Genomic DNA, 17,137 nt, shown 5'->3' on the forward strand with positions numbered 1-17,137 from the left:
ATCTACTATATGCCAGGTAGTTTCTATGGAGCTTACATACTTGTTATGAATATTACAGCTTCATAAGGTATTAACTATTAAAAGAAAATCCAAGGATTTCAAAATTTTGCCTCAAGCTTGGATCTATTCCATAAGGAAGCTGTCTACAAAATTAAATGATGAAATATTAACTCTAAGGCATCATTAACTCTAGATGCTGCCTTTCTGTAACATTAATTTACAACATAATCTAGACTGCACCCTTAGAAAGACATGTCCGATTGATGCAGAAGGAACAGTGATATGAAAATCCCTCATTCTGAAGGTCAAAACTTTAGAAACAACTGATTTTACTCTTTTGGAAGAAGAAAGTGAGAATGCTTTCAAATAAACTTCTTTGTAGGAGATGGACTCTTCCAGACTCATTCATAAAAGACTATTTCAATTGCAGCCATACCTTAATCATATTTGGGTGCACTGACTATGGCAAAACTGGCTTTCAATGTAGATGAGACATGTTATACATACTTGAAGCCATGGAATGATGACTAAAGAGCTATTTAATGTCTCATCTCCTAACTACTTTAAATTCTGAGGACCCACAAGGTACACACCAGTCTTCTGCTTCATTCCTGGAAAGATAGGAGTTGTATCATAAATGCCAGATGAATAAGTGTCCATAATTAAAGCATCTCTTTACTCACTTTGTACTATATGAAAGAAATATTTTCTGAATCTGATGCTTTGCAACCAGCTAATACGAAAAGTTCTCTTAATTCATAGTATTTTCTTTTTCAACTTTCTCGGACTATCACATATTCTCTTGTGAAATTTCTTGCTACTTCATGCCATTATTTGGTCTAGTAATGGTATTTAACTTTGAATGAGTAAAGTAGTGTTAATAGTTAACAGCACAGCTTTGGAGTCAAAGAGATTGGTATAGGACGTAGATGCTATCACTTATTAGCTGGGTACCTTGGTCAAATTACTAGTTTCTTGATCTGCAACATCTGTCTCGCAAGGTTGTATGAGGTTTAAGGGAGATAACATGCTAATATTTAGCACGGTGCCCAGCACACAGTAAATGCTCAATAAATGGTAGTAGTTATGTTAAATTTGGTTTCCCAGATTCTCTCTCGATATAAGTATCTGAATCACATGATTTTTGCATGCTCCCACACCATCTAACACAATGCTTTATATGCAGCAAAATGAATAGATATTTGCTAGTAAGTGAACTGAATTTTTTTCTCTTTGGCATGGTGAAAAATCTTATTCAGGCAAATTTACTAACCAATACATAGAATCTAATAATTTCCTACCATAATCCAAAGCCATAGTTTTACTATCCAATTTTGGGGTTGGTCATATGCCAAAATCATTCAAACAAGGGAATCAGCATGTAGGACAGTACCCAGTGACAATGTCGTATCATCGCCCCTTGATGATGTCTCTCTTTCAGAAAGTTAGACAACTGACCTCTCCCTTCCCTGGCTTTGGTAAGGCCCCATCTCTTTCTACAGTCTAGCACAAAGAGGCATACAGGAAGTGTAGTTTTCACCAAACTGATTTACGATTGTTTCTATTTAGCTATACAGTATTAGCGCAGGGGAGGCAAACTTTTCTGTAAAGGGCCAGACAGTAAGTATTTTAGGCTTTGTGGGCCATATGGTTGTTCTGCCACTTAACCTGCTGCTGTAGTGCAAAATTGCCATAGGCAACATATAAACAAATCAACATGACTGTATTTCAATAAAACTTTAGGGACATTTTATCAATGATATCTCAATAAAACTGAACAAAAATTAAAAGAAAAAACTTCACAGACACAAATTTGAATTTAATTTACTTTTCACATGTCAGTAAATATTATTTCATTTTTTCCCCCAACCATGTAAAAATGTAAAAACCATTCTTAGCTCACAGGCTACAGAATTATTACATGGGTAGTAAGTACCCACAGGATACAGTTTGCTGACCCCTATACTAATCATTTTAATCATAGGAAAGAGGCTAGCAATGGTCCTGCTTCTTCATCACCAACTCAATTTTCTCAAGATTTACTACTTCACAAATATTATGTCATTCCAAACATTTCATTCATTTCCAGATAGAACATTCTTGAAAATCTAACTAAGTCACTGATTTTAGCTCTACAGATTTAATACACATATTTCAGCCCATTTTTTTGGTTTATAAGACATCTGTCTTACTTAATTATAAACAACGAATAACCAGCCTATACTTTATACTTCAGAAAAAGAACAAGAATTGTAATTCAATGGTTTTGCAAGTACAATACCACAAATAATAGTATAACACTCAATTTTATGTTTCCACCTAATGAAATTCTGAAATAAAAATTTGCTACATGCTTTTATAAATACCTCTATCATGTATATAGCATTATCATTCCCAGGTTTACTTCTTGCAGTATGCTGAAGACCAAGGGTCTCAACACTGTGGGCAAGGGGCAAAACCTGGCCCCTTCATGGTTACTTCCTCAAGAATACTTACCATCATGAATGAAGGTTGTAGAATTCACTTAAAATTCTTTGGTAGATTAGCTTTAAGAAGATAACTAACAATTTAGCCACAGATTAAGTCAAGGAATTCTGAATGAATCTGTTGTTATTCAGGAGTAGAGTCAAGTCCTGAAGGGTGCTACTTCTGTGGGACCGTTGAAAACCTTCAAAATATTCAAGCTGTTTGTTTCGACATGCAGGCTAAGGCTTAGAAATAATTCCTTGCATCTGCCTGGTTTTGTGGCAGAGACAAATACAAAATTTTTGATACTGTACCTTTTAAATGACTATTTAGAATCACTCAACTTTACAAAATATTTAAGAATTTAAATTCATGGTATGATTATACTGTTACCCAGAAGATGAACTACAAGTAAAATCAAGCTATAACAAATGATAAAAATGTTCAAAACAAAATGCCCAGCAAGTTTTTAAGACAGTTGAAAGATATGAAGAAAACTGACCTAAATTTATAAATGTACTTTAAAAATCTTATAACTTTAAAATATAGAACTTACACTTGCTCATGATTTGAATATAAATATTAGGGATATGGTTTCACATGAATAATGACCCTTTGGAGAAATGACGCCTTTGGCAATGATGGACAGTAATACTAAGATAACCAAAGTTAGATAGAATTTGGTCTCCTTACTTTTCTAAGACATCAATTACCTACAATTTTAACCAATTATTGATTTATATTGTATATTCTACTTAACTCCAAGAAAAATGAAATTATATTTGATGCTTCAGAGGGCATGCTATAACAAGTTTTAAAAACTAGTATTTTAAAAATATCTTAAAATATAATTATAAAAGAAGACATTAATGAGATAAATTAAAGAAAGCCTATGCTTCTGAAGTATATTTTCTTACTAGAGTGACTATCTAACAGTTTAAGAAATTTATAGCATAAAATCACTGTCTTCACTGCAAGCCTTTTTAATTTATGCCTCAATGTTGTTCAGCTTTTCTCCTAATACACTTCAATATATTTAATCTTCCAAAGAAGTAATTTAAGATATTCTAATAAATGCTTCTGTTTATTGAGCACCTACAGGCACCAAGATAAATATTTTAAATATATTGTATCTCATCCTCACAATGACCCTGCAGATATAACTTCCTTTTCTAGGAAAAAGAAGTTAGACAGACAAATTCTCATTCTTCTTTGTTTTCCTTATCTTTTCTTATTTTGCTCTGCCTATTCTTCTCAAAGAAAAAATACAAAAAACTGTGCAGTTTAAAAAGAAATATATCCCACTCTTGGCTACCTTCCTCACATATGTCATGTAAAACCACTATGATTAGATGATTCCCCCAACCCCTCCACCAAGCAACAAAAACTTAAGATTTCATATATTCTTCTAGAAAATATAAAATAAAAGCACTTAGAAAACATTAAAAATGTCAAAAAAATATTAAATTATTAATTTACAAATAGATTCAAGGATAGCTCCATTGATAGCACCATGCCTATTTTAATTGGTTACAAGTAATTCTATGAGCCCCTCAGCAAGTTCTTACTGGCCATTCCTTAATTTGCCATTCCTTAATTATAAATGCTGTTTTAAGGCTGTGTTTTATTGCTCTTTATCTCACCTTACTGTTTTTCCTCCTCCCTCCAGGACAGGACAATGTGTACACAAGATAGACAGTTCAATCAATCAGTGTAGAATTAAATTAAATTACCGACCTTAAAAATCTGATAATCATTAATTAGGAAGATAATATTTTACACAGGTGTATAACACTTTACAGAACATGTTGATTCCTGATATTCAAGCTAATTTCTATAAGCTAAAACATACTTTTCCCCTAGAAAAAACTGTTCCAGATTCACACTTGTGAATGCTATATATGTCTATCCACACATTTAGAAAGGACAAAAAACTAAGAAATAATGCTAAAAATTACTTCAAAATAAAAGAAGTAGCATACCATAAAGCATGTTCTCTTTTATCTATATCAAAGTTAGTAGAAAACAAGGCCTTGGGATTGTCTGTCTTGAAAAATGGGAATTTCTTGCAGTTTCTCCATGCTAAGTATAATGAAACCCCTTTGCCTATACGATCAGATGTAGATTTGCCCCATTTAAAATCCCCTCTCATCACATTCCCACAGAATTGTTAGTAAAGTTATGACAGTACTTAATGCAAAGAAGCCCGTACATAATTTGATTAAGAGTCCATAATAATGCAAGCTTGCATTATTCATTCATCTGTTATTCATCCATCCATCTGGCCATTCATTTGTTTTTTACATTCATTCATATTTCAAATATTTATTAAATGCCAACTCTGTGCTCAGAGTGATGTAGATGCTGGGAATACACAGACGAACAAAACGAAGAATCCCTGCCCTCATGGAGCTTACATTCTAGTTCCTCAAAAGGGATTTCCAGCTAAAACATAAGCACCCAAAATCCAAGAGGAAAGCTTTCTGAAGGGTTGTGTTAGTCAGATGCCTCAAAGGAGCAAAGGCTAAATAAGCACTACATTTAACATTTGTGTTGTGTTTTATTTTTATAAAAAATAAAAATAATGTTAAATTTATGAATTTGAGTTTTAATTTATATTTACTGTCTCTAATTTCCTCAATTTACACTTCATATTTCCAATGAATTCTACTAGTTCCTTAAAGAGAATAAAAAAGGGACAATCCTCTTAAATTTCCAATCTGACTGATGATCAATAAATACCAACCAAGTGATGGTCTTCATAGAGCAGCTCTTTGTTATAAAAAATTCAGCTTCACAATTACAGGACTGTTTGCCACTGCAGCCTCTGAATGACTTAGCTACTGACTGGGGTTTTGACTGGGGATGTCAGTACTTGAAATAATATGTGAAGTATTTCAACTTTTTTTTTTTTTTTTTTTACTGTCTCATTAGGTGAACTTACTCTTCTTAGTCAGCATTAATATATGTTGAAGGCTATCATTAGAAACCGGGCTTCTCTGAGGCAGAGATTACAGGTGATTTTTACGTGGCACTGCTGTCAATGCAGTTACTGTGAACGTGCTCTGGACCCTTCTCCACTGAGCCCTCAATTCCTGTGTCTGCCTTTGCTTTCTCTAACCAAATACTTGTATTATTCTAAGTTTAACAAGGTCATGCCACATTTGTTGTTAGGTCAGTGGTTCTAATCTTTTTTGGACTTCTTCTCCTCTTCATGTCACAGCCAGTGGTAATATTTTCCACTCTTACCTGCAAAACTCTTTCTACCCTCCTTTCACTCTGACAGGAAATCAGGAAATTTCTAAGTACACCACAGAGTGATAAAGGATGCAAAGCTAGGAATTAGGGTATCAACTTTGCTTTGCACAGAAGGATACAAAAAGATCCAGCTATATTAAAGAAAATATCACTGTGTATGATTTATGCATTTTCATTTTTATATTTATTCAATAAATATTTATTGAGTGCTTATTAGGTTCCAGGGACTGTTATATAGTTGGTTTCTTTTAATGGGAATGTATCAACACTGCTTCAAAGCAGGAGGGGTAACCTTTGACCTACAGGTCATATTCAGTCTTCAGCTTAATTTTGTCTGGCCCAGAGAGAAGGTACCAAGAAATGAAATCATAGCAGGCCTTTAGGAGTCTTTACAAGTGGTAAGTTAAAGAAAGTCTTAATTCTACTTAGAGAGAAGGCCTGTTTCCTTCTCCTTTACTGCTGTGTATTCCTCTCATTGTCTCTACCTCTTTGTTCTAAATTTCTCTTCTTCATTCTGCCTCATTTCCTTATCTGGCTATAACAGGGCAATGGAATATGTTATTTTCTGTATTGGCTGAATTACATTCCCATTTTCAGTTAAAAAGCAGGCCAACTGAACATTTCCTATTTCTACCCTTAAACAAAAAGCCTTTTTGTTGCTTTTGTTTGGAGGGGGAATAGGCCTACAGTCCTTGAAATTCCTGTCACAGATTCTCCACTCCTTAACTCAGTAAATTGAAATTCTACCTTGGTAAGCAGAAATATAGCATTCAAAAATAAAACAATAATAAACATTGTACTTCAAAAATCTACACAAAGGATTACAATCAAACTTCATGAAGCATAAATGTTAAAGGTAAATGAAAATCTATCCAATTATTTCAATAAAAAAATGGAATAGAAATAAATGCATTCAAAGGAAAATTATCATTTATCATTTTTTATACACTGAAAATAGATTCTTCACTCCTATGAACTGTTTTCATGTAAATTTTATCACAAAATTACTTTATATTTTCCATTTTACAATCTCTCTTCAGTAGTTGCTATGAATTGTAAATTATTCAAATGCTAAATTTCCCAGAAAGTAAATATCTTCCTAAAACTATATAATCCCCATTACATAAGAGTGTCACAATATCTTTTCTTCACCACACAAGAAAAACTATAATAATTATAACTTATTCTTTATTTGTCATGTTTCTACAGAAATTATCAGGATTTGGCCTTACCAGGAAATTTTACACATTATGGATACAAGTTTTCATAGACTACTAATTATCAGACTATTATGTTGCAAGTATTTCTAGAACATGATATCACAAATTAAGTCATCAGTTCCAAAACAATAGTTTATTAACAAGAAGTACAAAGAAGTACAAATGGACATCCTATTTCTCACCCCCACCCCATTATGGTCCAACTATCTATCTGCCTTTCAGTTCAAGGCATGGCTTTCTTGACCTAAGCAAATGGGTAAAATACTTCTCTTTCCAATGGGCCCTAATAACAATTCAAAAACATATCATTATGTATTTAAGTTATACAGACCATGTCAATTTTTAAAAAATATTTTATCTATATGAGTTGCCATAAAAGCCTCTTCCCTTGTAATATACCATGTACCTAAACTGAAAGAAACACATCAGTATAAACATCCATAAACCATGTTTAGACATAGGGAATATCATTATCACTAGTATGTTTGCCTTGAAGTAACAGTTTACAAACAACAGCTTAGGGGTGTCAAAAGGATTTTCATAGGTATTTACTAAAATACCTCAAGTCAAAACATCTTGTTAACTGAACTAAACTTTCAGAAAACATTCAGGTTAGTTATGTTTTTGCACTGATTTTAAATCATAGCTACTCACATATCTAACACTTCTGCTATTATTCCAGTTTTCTTCAAGCATAGTTCCTTTTCAATTTACTTCAATAAGCCTATGGTTATTCCCTAGTTCTGCCTCTATGAGCCCTAAGTACTTCTCTGAATCATGGTTAATTCCAGATACTTAGTGATTTCTCTCACAGGGCTCCTTAAAATACCAATATAGATCGAAGACTTGGTAAATAGACATGTTCAGTAAATAATGCCCAAGTTGTTGCTCTTTCTGCTATTGCTTATCAAGGCAGAACATGTGGTCTGATGTACTGATGTTCCTAAAAGCTGCATGTAAAATTTACTAGAGAAATATATGTGTGTGTGTGTGTGTGTGTGTGTGTGTGTGTGTGTGTGTGTGTGTATGAGTGTGTGTGTGTATACTGGCGGAGTTCATGAGCATGTTTTAAGGCATAATCAAGCTATGGGAGGGAAAGAAGATATGTTCCAACTCAGTCACAAATCAAATATATATATTTGAGTGGTAAGCTCCAGCCTTTTGTTTTGGGGAGGGAGCCAGATTTCTTCAAGCATAGTTCCTTTACCAGCATACTTAACTCACTACTTAGAACTATCCTTATAAAGAATATGAGTTCAGTGTTGGACTAGGTTTTAGTAACAAAAGTGCTATACCAGTGATACATTTTTTGGGAGCTGAAAAATTCAGATGACCACTCACTAAACATAAAATCATTATTCCACAAAGATTTTATTCACATCAAACTTCCACAGTATAAAAAAAAAAATCAGAACATAACTAAGCCACATATCAAAGAACAATATACAATAGAGATTTGAATTCCCAACGGCATTGGAAAGTATTTCCATAAATAACATTTACAATTCTAGTGTTAGATCTTTCAAAGTGTCTGAAACTTCACAGTGCTAGAACTGATTTTTATCAGAACACATGCAAAAATGTGCAACATAATAATCCATATTAATGACACAGAAAAGCATGCCAGTTATTTGTCATTCCAGCATGGCCATGCCACTCTATGTTCTAAAAACAAACGACCCCCCAAATCCGGGTCCCATTCATTCTTCCATTATGCCTTTAGTCACTCTGCTTTATAAATTCAAACAGTCACTGTTAGTGCTCTTCACCACGACTTTCAGGTTGACGTCACTCCCTGCCTGCTGGCTGTCAGGACTGGGGGACGCCCCTCTCCCAGACTCACCTTCTTCCGGATGTCTTCATCATTTGCTCCAAGAGAGGCATAGAGCTTGAATGCAGCCTGGCGGAGTTCATGAGCATGTTTTAAGTCATGATCAAGCTATGGGAGGGAAAGAAGATATGTTCCAACTCAGTCACAAATCAAATTTTCAATAAAACTAATTGAGCAGAGTTGAAGAAAAAAGTGTTTAACAACTATTAACATATCAGTGCTCTTACTGAATTCCTGGTCATTACTGGATTCTGCTTCAATATGACTGAGACCTTATGTTTGTGTCAGTGTGGCCTGGAATACATGCAGTCTGCTTTTGGCTAAAAGTGAACAACATTACATTTGAAACTGGTATGTAAAAAGCTTTACTCCTAAAAATTCAGAGTTCCTAGATGGCTGCTTTAGCGGCACTGATGCTTGCTTCCACCAGGTCTTTGAAATGCTCTCCTCAAAAACAAGGCACCCTCAAGCCTTTCTAGCCCCAGACTATTGCTGATAACTTGAGCAGTGCTGCAACAATGTCTTTAGGAGGTTTTCCCAAATATTAAGAATGCTAATCTAATTTTGGTATTTAAAAAGTTTTTAGAAAAAAGGGAAGCCTTTGTGAAAACCCTTAATGAACAATATAGCATGATAATCATTACTATCTATTACAGTTATTTAAAACTTATGTTCAGAGGCTTTTTTGGATCAATTTATTAAAATTACCTGCTGACATGGAACAATTAATCCTATCTTTCCACATGCATAACTGGCTTTCTAAGTTATCAGTTCCTCCACACACCTGGTTTATCACCAAGCTACCATAAAAATAAAATAGAACAAGTTCTCAGGACACTTCCAATGACTGAATATGAATCAGTAAATACATAAGGCATGATGTAAATAATTTTACAACTGAGAGATATAACATTCATCCGAACAACTACAGCTTTCTCCAAATGAGTTGCCTCGGAAAGGTTCACCCTTATGCAGTGATGTAGGTGTTGTTCACAGCATTCTGAGACCCTCTTTTGAAACTTCCTAAAACTTGTCACCTGTAACAAAGGCATATTAGCTAGAAAACTCTGATGATACATATTCATCAACTAAGAGTTTTAAGTTAATTGTTACTCATTGTGATGTTTGAAAATGGGGACATTCAACTGAGTAACATCATTTGGAGTAACAAAGAAATAACAAAATATCACAGTAAAAACAGGAAGCTATTTGGAATTCTTAATAGTAGTTCCAAAAATATTTTGATCAAAGCAGGCACTGATGGATCATCAGAGGAACATCCCAATAAACTACACTCATTTTGATGTGTAAGTTCTAAAATACCTGTTCTTAAAGTCTTAATTACTTTCTAGTCATAACATTATTAGAATAATGACTTGGACTAATATACCATAAAAATTACACACTTACAAACATGTAAGAATTTCTCACTATGGGTCTAGTACCTACTTTCATGGTCAGGAACAACTGTAAAACCTATCATCAAAAATAAAGATGACAGAACAAATTAATATTCAAGTTTGGCATTAGGGGATAATTTGTTTAAATTATTATTATTCTAGTTTTACTATAATGGAAATAAAATGGGAAACCCTAACAGAAGAGATAATCTTCTACATATCAGTTAAATGATTTACACATGCATAGACTAGAAGTTCTTGAAACTATGTTTTCCTGCTCTTGTATCCATCAAAGCTATCTATTTGCCTTGCTGGAATGGTCAACTAAGGGTGTTCATGAAGCCACAGGTAGGACTTGCTCATGTATCTTTTTACCAGTGAGACACTGTGTCAGTGTGAGCAAGTGGCCGGAGGGAAACCAGACAAGGGGGCTGGTTCAATATAAGTCATCACCTTTACTGGAAAAACAATACTATGAAGAGCAGGCACTAACTGTAGTAACCCAGAGGGCAGTGTACTAATGTACAGATATCAGTAAAGGTTATTTTAGGCCCTTCCTGAGACAGAGAAAAAATATACCCTTAATAGTTTGTTTTATTTTCAATGTTAAATGCCAAATGAACAGTTGCTTGCCAAATGAAGTGTTTAAGTACTCAGAGGCATGGAGAGGTCAAAAGAACAGTTTTGAAAAATTTATCAGCTGAATCACTGGCATCAAAAATACAGTCACATTCACAAAACAGTACTGGTCACTAGTTAGGAAGCAAAGCTATCTCTACCACGACCTTCTTAAATAAACTTTCTTTAATAGAATATTGACCTACTATACTTAGAGAAATGGATATGACAGACTGAGATATGAGGCTGAGAAGGATATGAGGCTGAGAAGAACAAAGTCCAAAGGAATATCCACCTATTCTAAGGAACTTGTATTTTGAGAGAAAGTTAGCACAATTTGGTTCTCAATGGACTCAAACTATAGGTTAAGAGGGGCTTTAGCTGTCACTAGCAGGTCCAAGGCATAATATGAAACTAAAAAAAGGAAAGAGAAGATGACAAATGTTAGAAAACTTGCAAAAGAGGAAAGACAGTGGAGGGGAATAAAATAAAGCCACTCAGTCCCCTGTACCAAAGACTGTCCTTGACTGAAAGAATGAGAATACAGCAACAGAGATTATTCTGGCAACTTGAATAGGATTAGATAATGTTGATATAATGTCAATACACAGCTTAAAAACCCCACTATTTTGAGGTTTTAGCTGGGAATTAGAGATGCAATTTTCTTCCTGTCTGATATCTGCTTAATATAAGGTTTCTGATGATAAACATGAAACAAATTGTACTCAAAAACTCATAAAGGAACATCATCCATATTATCAAAGATAAGATTCCTTTATTTATAAGGGCTTTTAAGCTGTTGTTATCAGTTGGTTCAAAGTTGTGAGCAATAAGAAAATCCTTTAAAAAATCCCTCTCTTGAGCTGCTGAAAATTAAAAGAGAACATACCCTTTTAATATCAGTGATGGCACTCACTGAGCTGGGATATTTGAAGTAATCAGCAAGCATGGCAATGAGGTGATCCGTTATGCTAGCGATTCTCTGTAGCTCGACATCTGGTTCGATCAGATAGGCAAGTGTCTCAGCTCCTTCCACTCTCTCCTCTAGTAATCTCTCCTTACTGCACATTCGAACCAAACAAGGCAATGTCTGGAAAGTAGTGAAATGAATTATTTACTTTTTGGTAAGGCAAAAGCTTGATGGAGAGCATAAAGTGAGTGAATCAACTCAATCATTTTTATTGGGAGTCATATTTGTGATTAAATGTTTCAGTAAAGACTTTCTGAAAATAGAAGGTATTTTGGAATGTAAAAACAAAATTCAGCACATATTAATCATTTCTGTTGGCATGCTAAACTCTAATCATATGATCAAAGCACATTAACACAAACTCTAATTACACTTTTGTGATTGATAAGACTGAAGCTTTATTGTAGACCCTTATAAAAGAAATTTAAGAATCCCTAATAAGTCATTTCTGTTGCTTTGGTCTATGTATTTATTTACCTAAAAGATATCGAGTAGTTTAATCAGGAACAATTTTGCCTTAGAAAAAGTATGCTATATTTTCTTAGTGAGTAATATGGCTGGGAAGACTTTTACTTTTTGTTTTAGGATTAATACCTACAATTGCAAAAATAAAATACAGCTTTAAAAATCAGTGGTCTGACCAATACTCAAATGCTACTAGTTCTCCCATAACAGGAGTGCAATGCATCAATCACCATTCCTAAGTTTTCCCAAGAACACCCTGTGACAACTGACATCTACTGGTCCCATTTTACTTTTGAGGTTCTTCAAAAATCCTAGCACTGGTCTTGGTAATTCATCTACATTAGGTTTTCTGTAAAAATATCCCATGTATTTACCATTTCTAAAGCTGATGATCCACTTTAAAGGATAATGTAGAAGCAGAAACTGAAATGTTACAGTTTAGGAAGACTTCCTCAACTACTACAGTCAACAACAACGTGCTTTGTTCTTTTCTAAGTTCTTATTACATCTTTACAAGAGTTTAGCACTTTATTGCTTACTACTGATTATCTATCAGGCTAGTTCAGGCTTTATAGTACAACCCTAGGCTTCCCAGAGGAAAGCCTTAATTCTATATTTTCCTTGAACAGCTACTAACATTAATCAATACCATAAATTCATGGATCACTGAATTTAATGCTCACAATTACTACTTGAAGAAGATGCCATTAACTTAATTTACCAATAAATAAGGAAAGGAGGAGTAGAGCAGTTAATAAACCAAGGTCACTTGAATGGACCCTTTGCACTCTGTGCAGTGCTATTTCCTTAGGGGGTCCTCAGACCTCATTAAATTAATTGACTCACTACACCAAAGGCTAAAGCAGACATTAGTCTTCTTAATGCTCTTTTATCCTTGGGTTCATTTGTACACTAGTAATGAGAGATCTCATATCTCTTAAAATTCTATTTATACTTGTTTTGTTCTTTATAGCTAATAAGATGTTTTTATAGCTAATAAGATTGTTCTCCTCACAACAACCTTGTGGAATAGATAAACAGGAATTACTGCCTCCATTTTTCACAACTGGGAATCTGAGACAAGAAAAGGATAAAGGATGTGCCCATGGTTACCAAGCCAGTCAGTGGTGAGTAAAAGCAGAGTTGGCTTGAGCCCAATCCAGGTCTTATGACCTTCAGGGGCAGTCTTGCATCTGGGTTCTTCTGAGTTCTAGTTCCTTTGACATACATAATGATAATGATTGTTTTCATGTGTTATTTACTTATCCTTTCTTATTATACCTTTTGATTGTCTGCAATAAGGGTGATATAGTCTTTATCTGCAGAGCTAGTAAACTGCTTGCCTTCAAAAGTGTGTTGCAAGCTTAAAGAAAATCAATGATTAAAATATATTTTCTATTTCACCTGAGTTTTACATATTTTTTAAATTTCTACATCCTAAATACCGTAAGAATGAAGGTGTGACAAGGAAAGACTTTCAAAGAGCATCTAAAACTAATTTCTTTAAAATGACATGGCAACCCACTAAAAAGAAATGTATGGTATTTTAATATTTTATGCTATGCACACAAACTGTAATAAATATATAAAAAGAAATATGAATACAAATATCTATATTCAACACTTATATGACTGGATAATTTTCACATATTTTTAGAGAGAATTAATTAGCTCACCTTTAATACAATACAGTTATCATCTGTCCGAATCGCTCCAGCTCTACACATGTAAGTTAAACTGGAATAAGATGGCAGAAAATAAGTTTTTACTTATGTTTAAAGCTTTAAAAGAGAAACTACTTGCCTTTAAGATTTTACAGGGGAAAAAAGACAACTATTGTTATTTATCTTATGGTAGAAGACTTTGACATTCCCTTATCTCAATCTGTCAATTTAATAATCAAGAACAGCTAACTGACATATAGAAAGCAAGCCAGATAGTCTTTTAAAATACCTACCAAACTGTTTTTAAAATAAATGGCCTAAAGAGTAGATACACTTTGAAGCTCGGTGCAAGGCACACTGGTGTTCCTTATACTTTTTGTAACACATTTTTGTTTGATATTTTCTTTAATATAAAAGAAAAAAAACAAAGATGAAATACGATGTTAACAAAACACCTAAATTTCATATGAGGTAAAGCTAGAATGTTCTAACTCTAACAGCAGAAGCTGCAACTAACTTGTAGCACTTGCAGCTGTCCTTAACACAGAGCTATACATAACAAACTATTCAGAATTTGCCAGCAGTGGCTTTGAGAATTTGATTCTATTGAAAAACAATTTACCTTCACAGTTATATCTGTCTTTGAATTAGAAAAACAATTTACCTTCACAATTATATCTGGCTTTGAATTAGAATAAAATTACTTTCCATTTCCTAAGCAGATACTAAACACTAAGTACTTCAGAAACTTAATTGATTTCCTTTTGAATTAGATTCCTGTAAGCTGGGGAGAGAAACTAAAACAACCCATGTTCTGGCTGCTGCAGAAAGCTATATATATATAAAAAAAAATTAGTAAAATCTTTTACTTATTATATTGTAGAGGACTGAATTCTTTATAGCTGTTATCCTTATCGTTATCACATTGTTTTTTAGAAACCATTTCTATGAGAGCTTTATCTTACAAAGAGGCAAATGCTGTTTTGAAGACAGAAAAGCAAACCAACAAAAAATATAAATACTATAAGCAAATAAAAAACAATTCATGGCACATGAGTAATTCACTGAAAATTTGTCACTCTTGCCAAAACATTAGAAAGCCACAGCTTCTTAAATACTGAAACTAAACAATTAGTTTAGCACAGAAGTCTACACAACTGGTGCTCAATCTGTTAATGTACTGATAACTACAGAACGGACATGTATTCAATGCTTATATGAACCAGGAATTGTGCTAATAAGAACTTTACATAACTGTCTCATAAGTTGTCATTTCTCCAAGAGACTTTTTTTGTTTTGTTTTTCTGAAGATGAAGAAGCACATTCTCTGAAGTCATGCCTTGGTTATCAACTTCAACTAGTTCTTATTCCATCTTTCTATATCTTTATGTTTCCTTGGCTTAATACTTATATCACATCTGTTGGTTAAATCTGATCTAATCTATATTATTTCAACTGAGAAACAAGGAGAATAAGCTGAGAATGTAATACTTTTCTGTAGATAGGCTTAGGTGTTATATGGGTGTTCCTGTTTTGCATGCTATTAGTAGTAAACTGAGTAAAAAACTCACATCCATTTAAGAAAATGTGAGATAACCCCATAACTTCCAAATTTCAAAAACCCCAAACAAGTTGGGGATTAGAAGTGAGCTACTTTCTTCCCAGATTGTCTTGACTTTTACCATTTTGCTGATGTGAGCTGCATCTCAATAGGCTTATCCCTCTGTAGCATCTTCACAAAAATTTGTGGTAACAATTCACCATCAACCAAAACTAGAAATAAAACAAACAACAAGGATTAAGGAATTTTTTAATCTACAAAGCTCATAAATTAATTCACGTAAGTGCCACTGAAAGTTGCAGCCTACCGTTTACCAGGGTCATCGATACCTGGGGGTTTTCAAAAGCTAAAACTGAGAAGCATTTCAGTGCTTGCATTCGAACCTATAAAAATAAATTAAAAATGCATTTATTTTAATTTTTCAAATATGAGTTTTAATATCTCAGAATCTAAACTCTTCTAAAGAAATCACTATTTAAATTTGCCAAAATACTAAAAGACAGCTTCAAGGGAATAAACCTGTATATCTGAAGAGCACAATAAGTTAAAACTAATTATAAAAAGTTAAAATTAATTTTGAAATAACAGAAAAGAAAAAACAGTGAAATAGCAACTAAAATTGAACTAGATAAATCCCTGATCAAATTTAAAAAGAACAATATACAAAATACAATGTTAGTTAGACAAACGGAGCTTAATAACAATTAATTACCAACTGCCTTTCAAACAGGACATTTCTTCTTCCCAAACTACAAACCAAAGGACTGAAGAGAAGCCCCCCTCAAACCCACCCCCTCCAAAAAATGTACTCTTACAATTGTGTATGGGATGGGGTGGGCAGGGTGGGGAAAGGAACAAAGTTAACAATAAAAGTTTGATAAGGTCTACACTAATTTAACTTTAAAAACACCTATGAATTATGTTACTACCCTTCAAACAAGATTACTAGTCTGGGATGACACCAACAGTCCAAACTCTGGGCCACATAAGGATGCATTTTACAATTTGCAGGAGCTCCTATAAGAGCTGTTATTTTTCATTCTTTCTGTTCTGTTTTCACCAGACGATCTAATCCTCACTTTCAAGCCTGAGTCTATGTATGATGTTCTTAGGTGGAACCTGAAGTTGGCAAGATAAGTAGCTGAGGAATGAAGAAGCTGGGTCCCTCACTTGGGCAATGGTCTGCAGCACTAGTAGACGCCCACAGGTGGAACCTAGGATACATTACTGACACTGACAATGGAGCAAAGCTTGACAGAAGAGTAATGTTATCAAAATCTTTTTCCTTCTACAACCTGTAATTCTTTATAATAAATAAGAGAGCCTAGTGAGGGGAAAAAAAAGAAAGAAATGGAAGAAGAACTGAGAGAAATAATGAAGCTAGAGAATGGAGAAGAACAGAGACAATAAATAGCCACCCCAGGAACCGTTTCCTGATATAAGTGCTGACTGGTTTCAGCCTCCACGTGGCACAGGGCAGAGGAAGCAGCTCTCAGTATTTATCTCCTTCCTCTGCATCTGGCTAGTGTCAGGCTGGCTCCCTTCCCCATTCCTGTTCTTGAGAGCTCTTCACCACATTGAACTTTGGATGTCTGAGGTGGGGAAACATATGTATCAGCAGCCTGCAATACGGCTAGGGACCAAAAGAGCAGATGAGGCATTTAACTACATGCCTGATATTATA

General features: G+C 34.1%; 1 protein-coding gene across 5 annotated transcripts in view; it reads right to left on the minus strand.

Annotated features, from left to right (window-relative positions):
* ARMC8 (armadillo repeat containing 8) overlaps positions 1-17,137 on the minus strand; it is a 110,759-nt gene that overhangs the window by 37,090 nt on the left and 56,532 nt on the right. For all 5 annotated transcript variants that reach the window (XR_008996557.1, XM_057498848.1, XM_057498849.1 and 2 more), the window contains 5 exons: positions 15,761-15,836; positions 15,575-15,665; positions 13,905-13,965; positions 11,683-11,883; positions 8,788-8,883 (listed from right to left, as the gene is read on the minus strand). Coding sequence is in view for 4 of the 5 variants with exons in the window: in XM_057498848.1 (XP_057354831.1) it covers positions 8,788-8,883; positions 11,683-11,883; positions 13,905-13,965; positions 15,575-15,665; positions 15,761-15,836 (525 nt within the window). In the remaining variant the exon portion in view is untranslated. The remainder of the gene's footprint in view (positions 1-8,787; positions 8,884-11,682; positions 11,884-13,904; positions 13,966-15,574; positions 15,666-15,760; positions 15,837-17,137) is intronic.

The sequence above is a fragment of the Manis pentadactyla genome, chromosome 1 (genome assembly GCF_030020395.1).
Source record: "Manis pentadactyla isolate mManPen7 chromosome 1, mManPen7.hap1, whole genome shotgun sequence".
NCBI lineage: Eukaryota > Metazoa > Chordata > Mammalia > Pholidota > Manidae > Manis > Manis pentadactyla.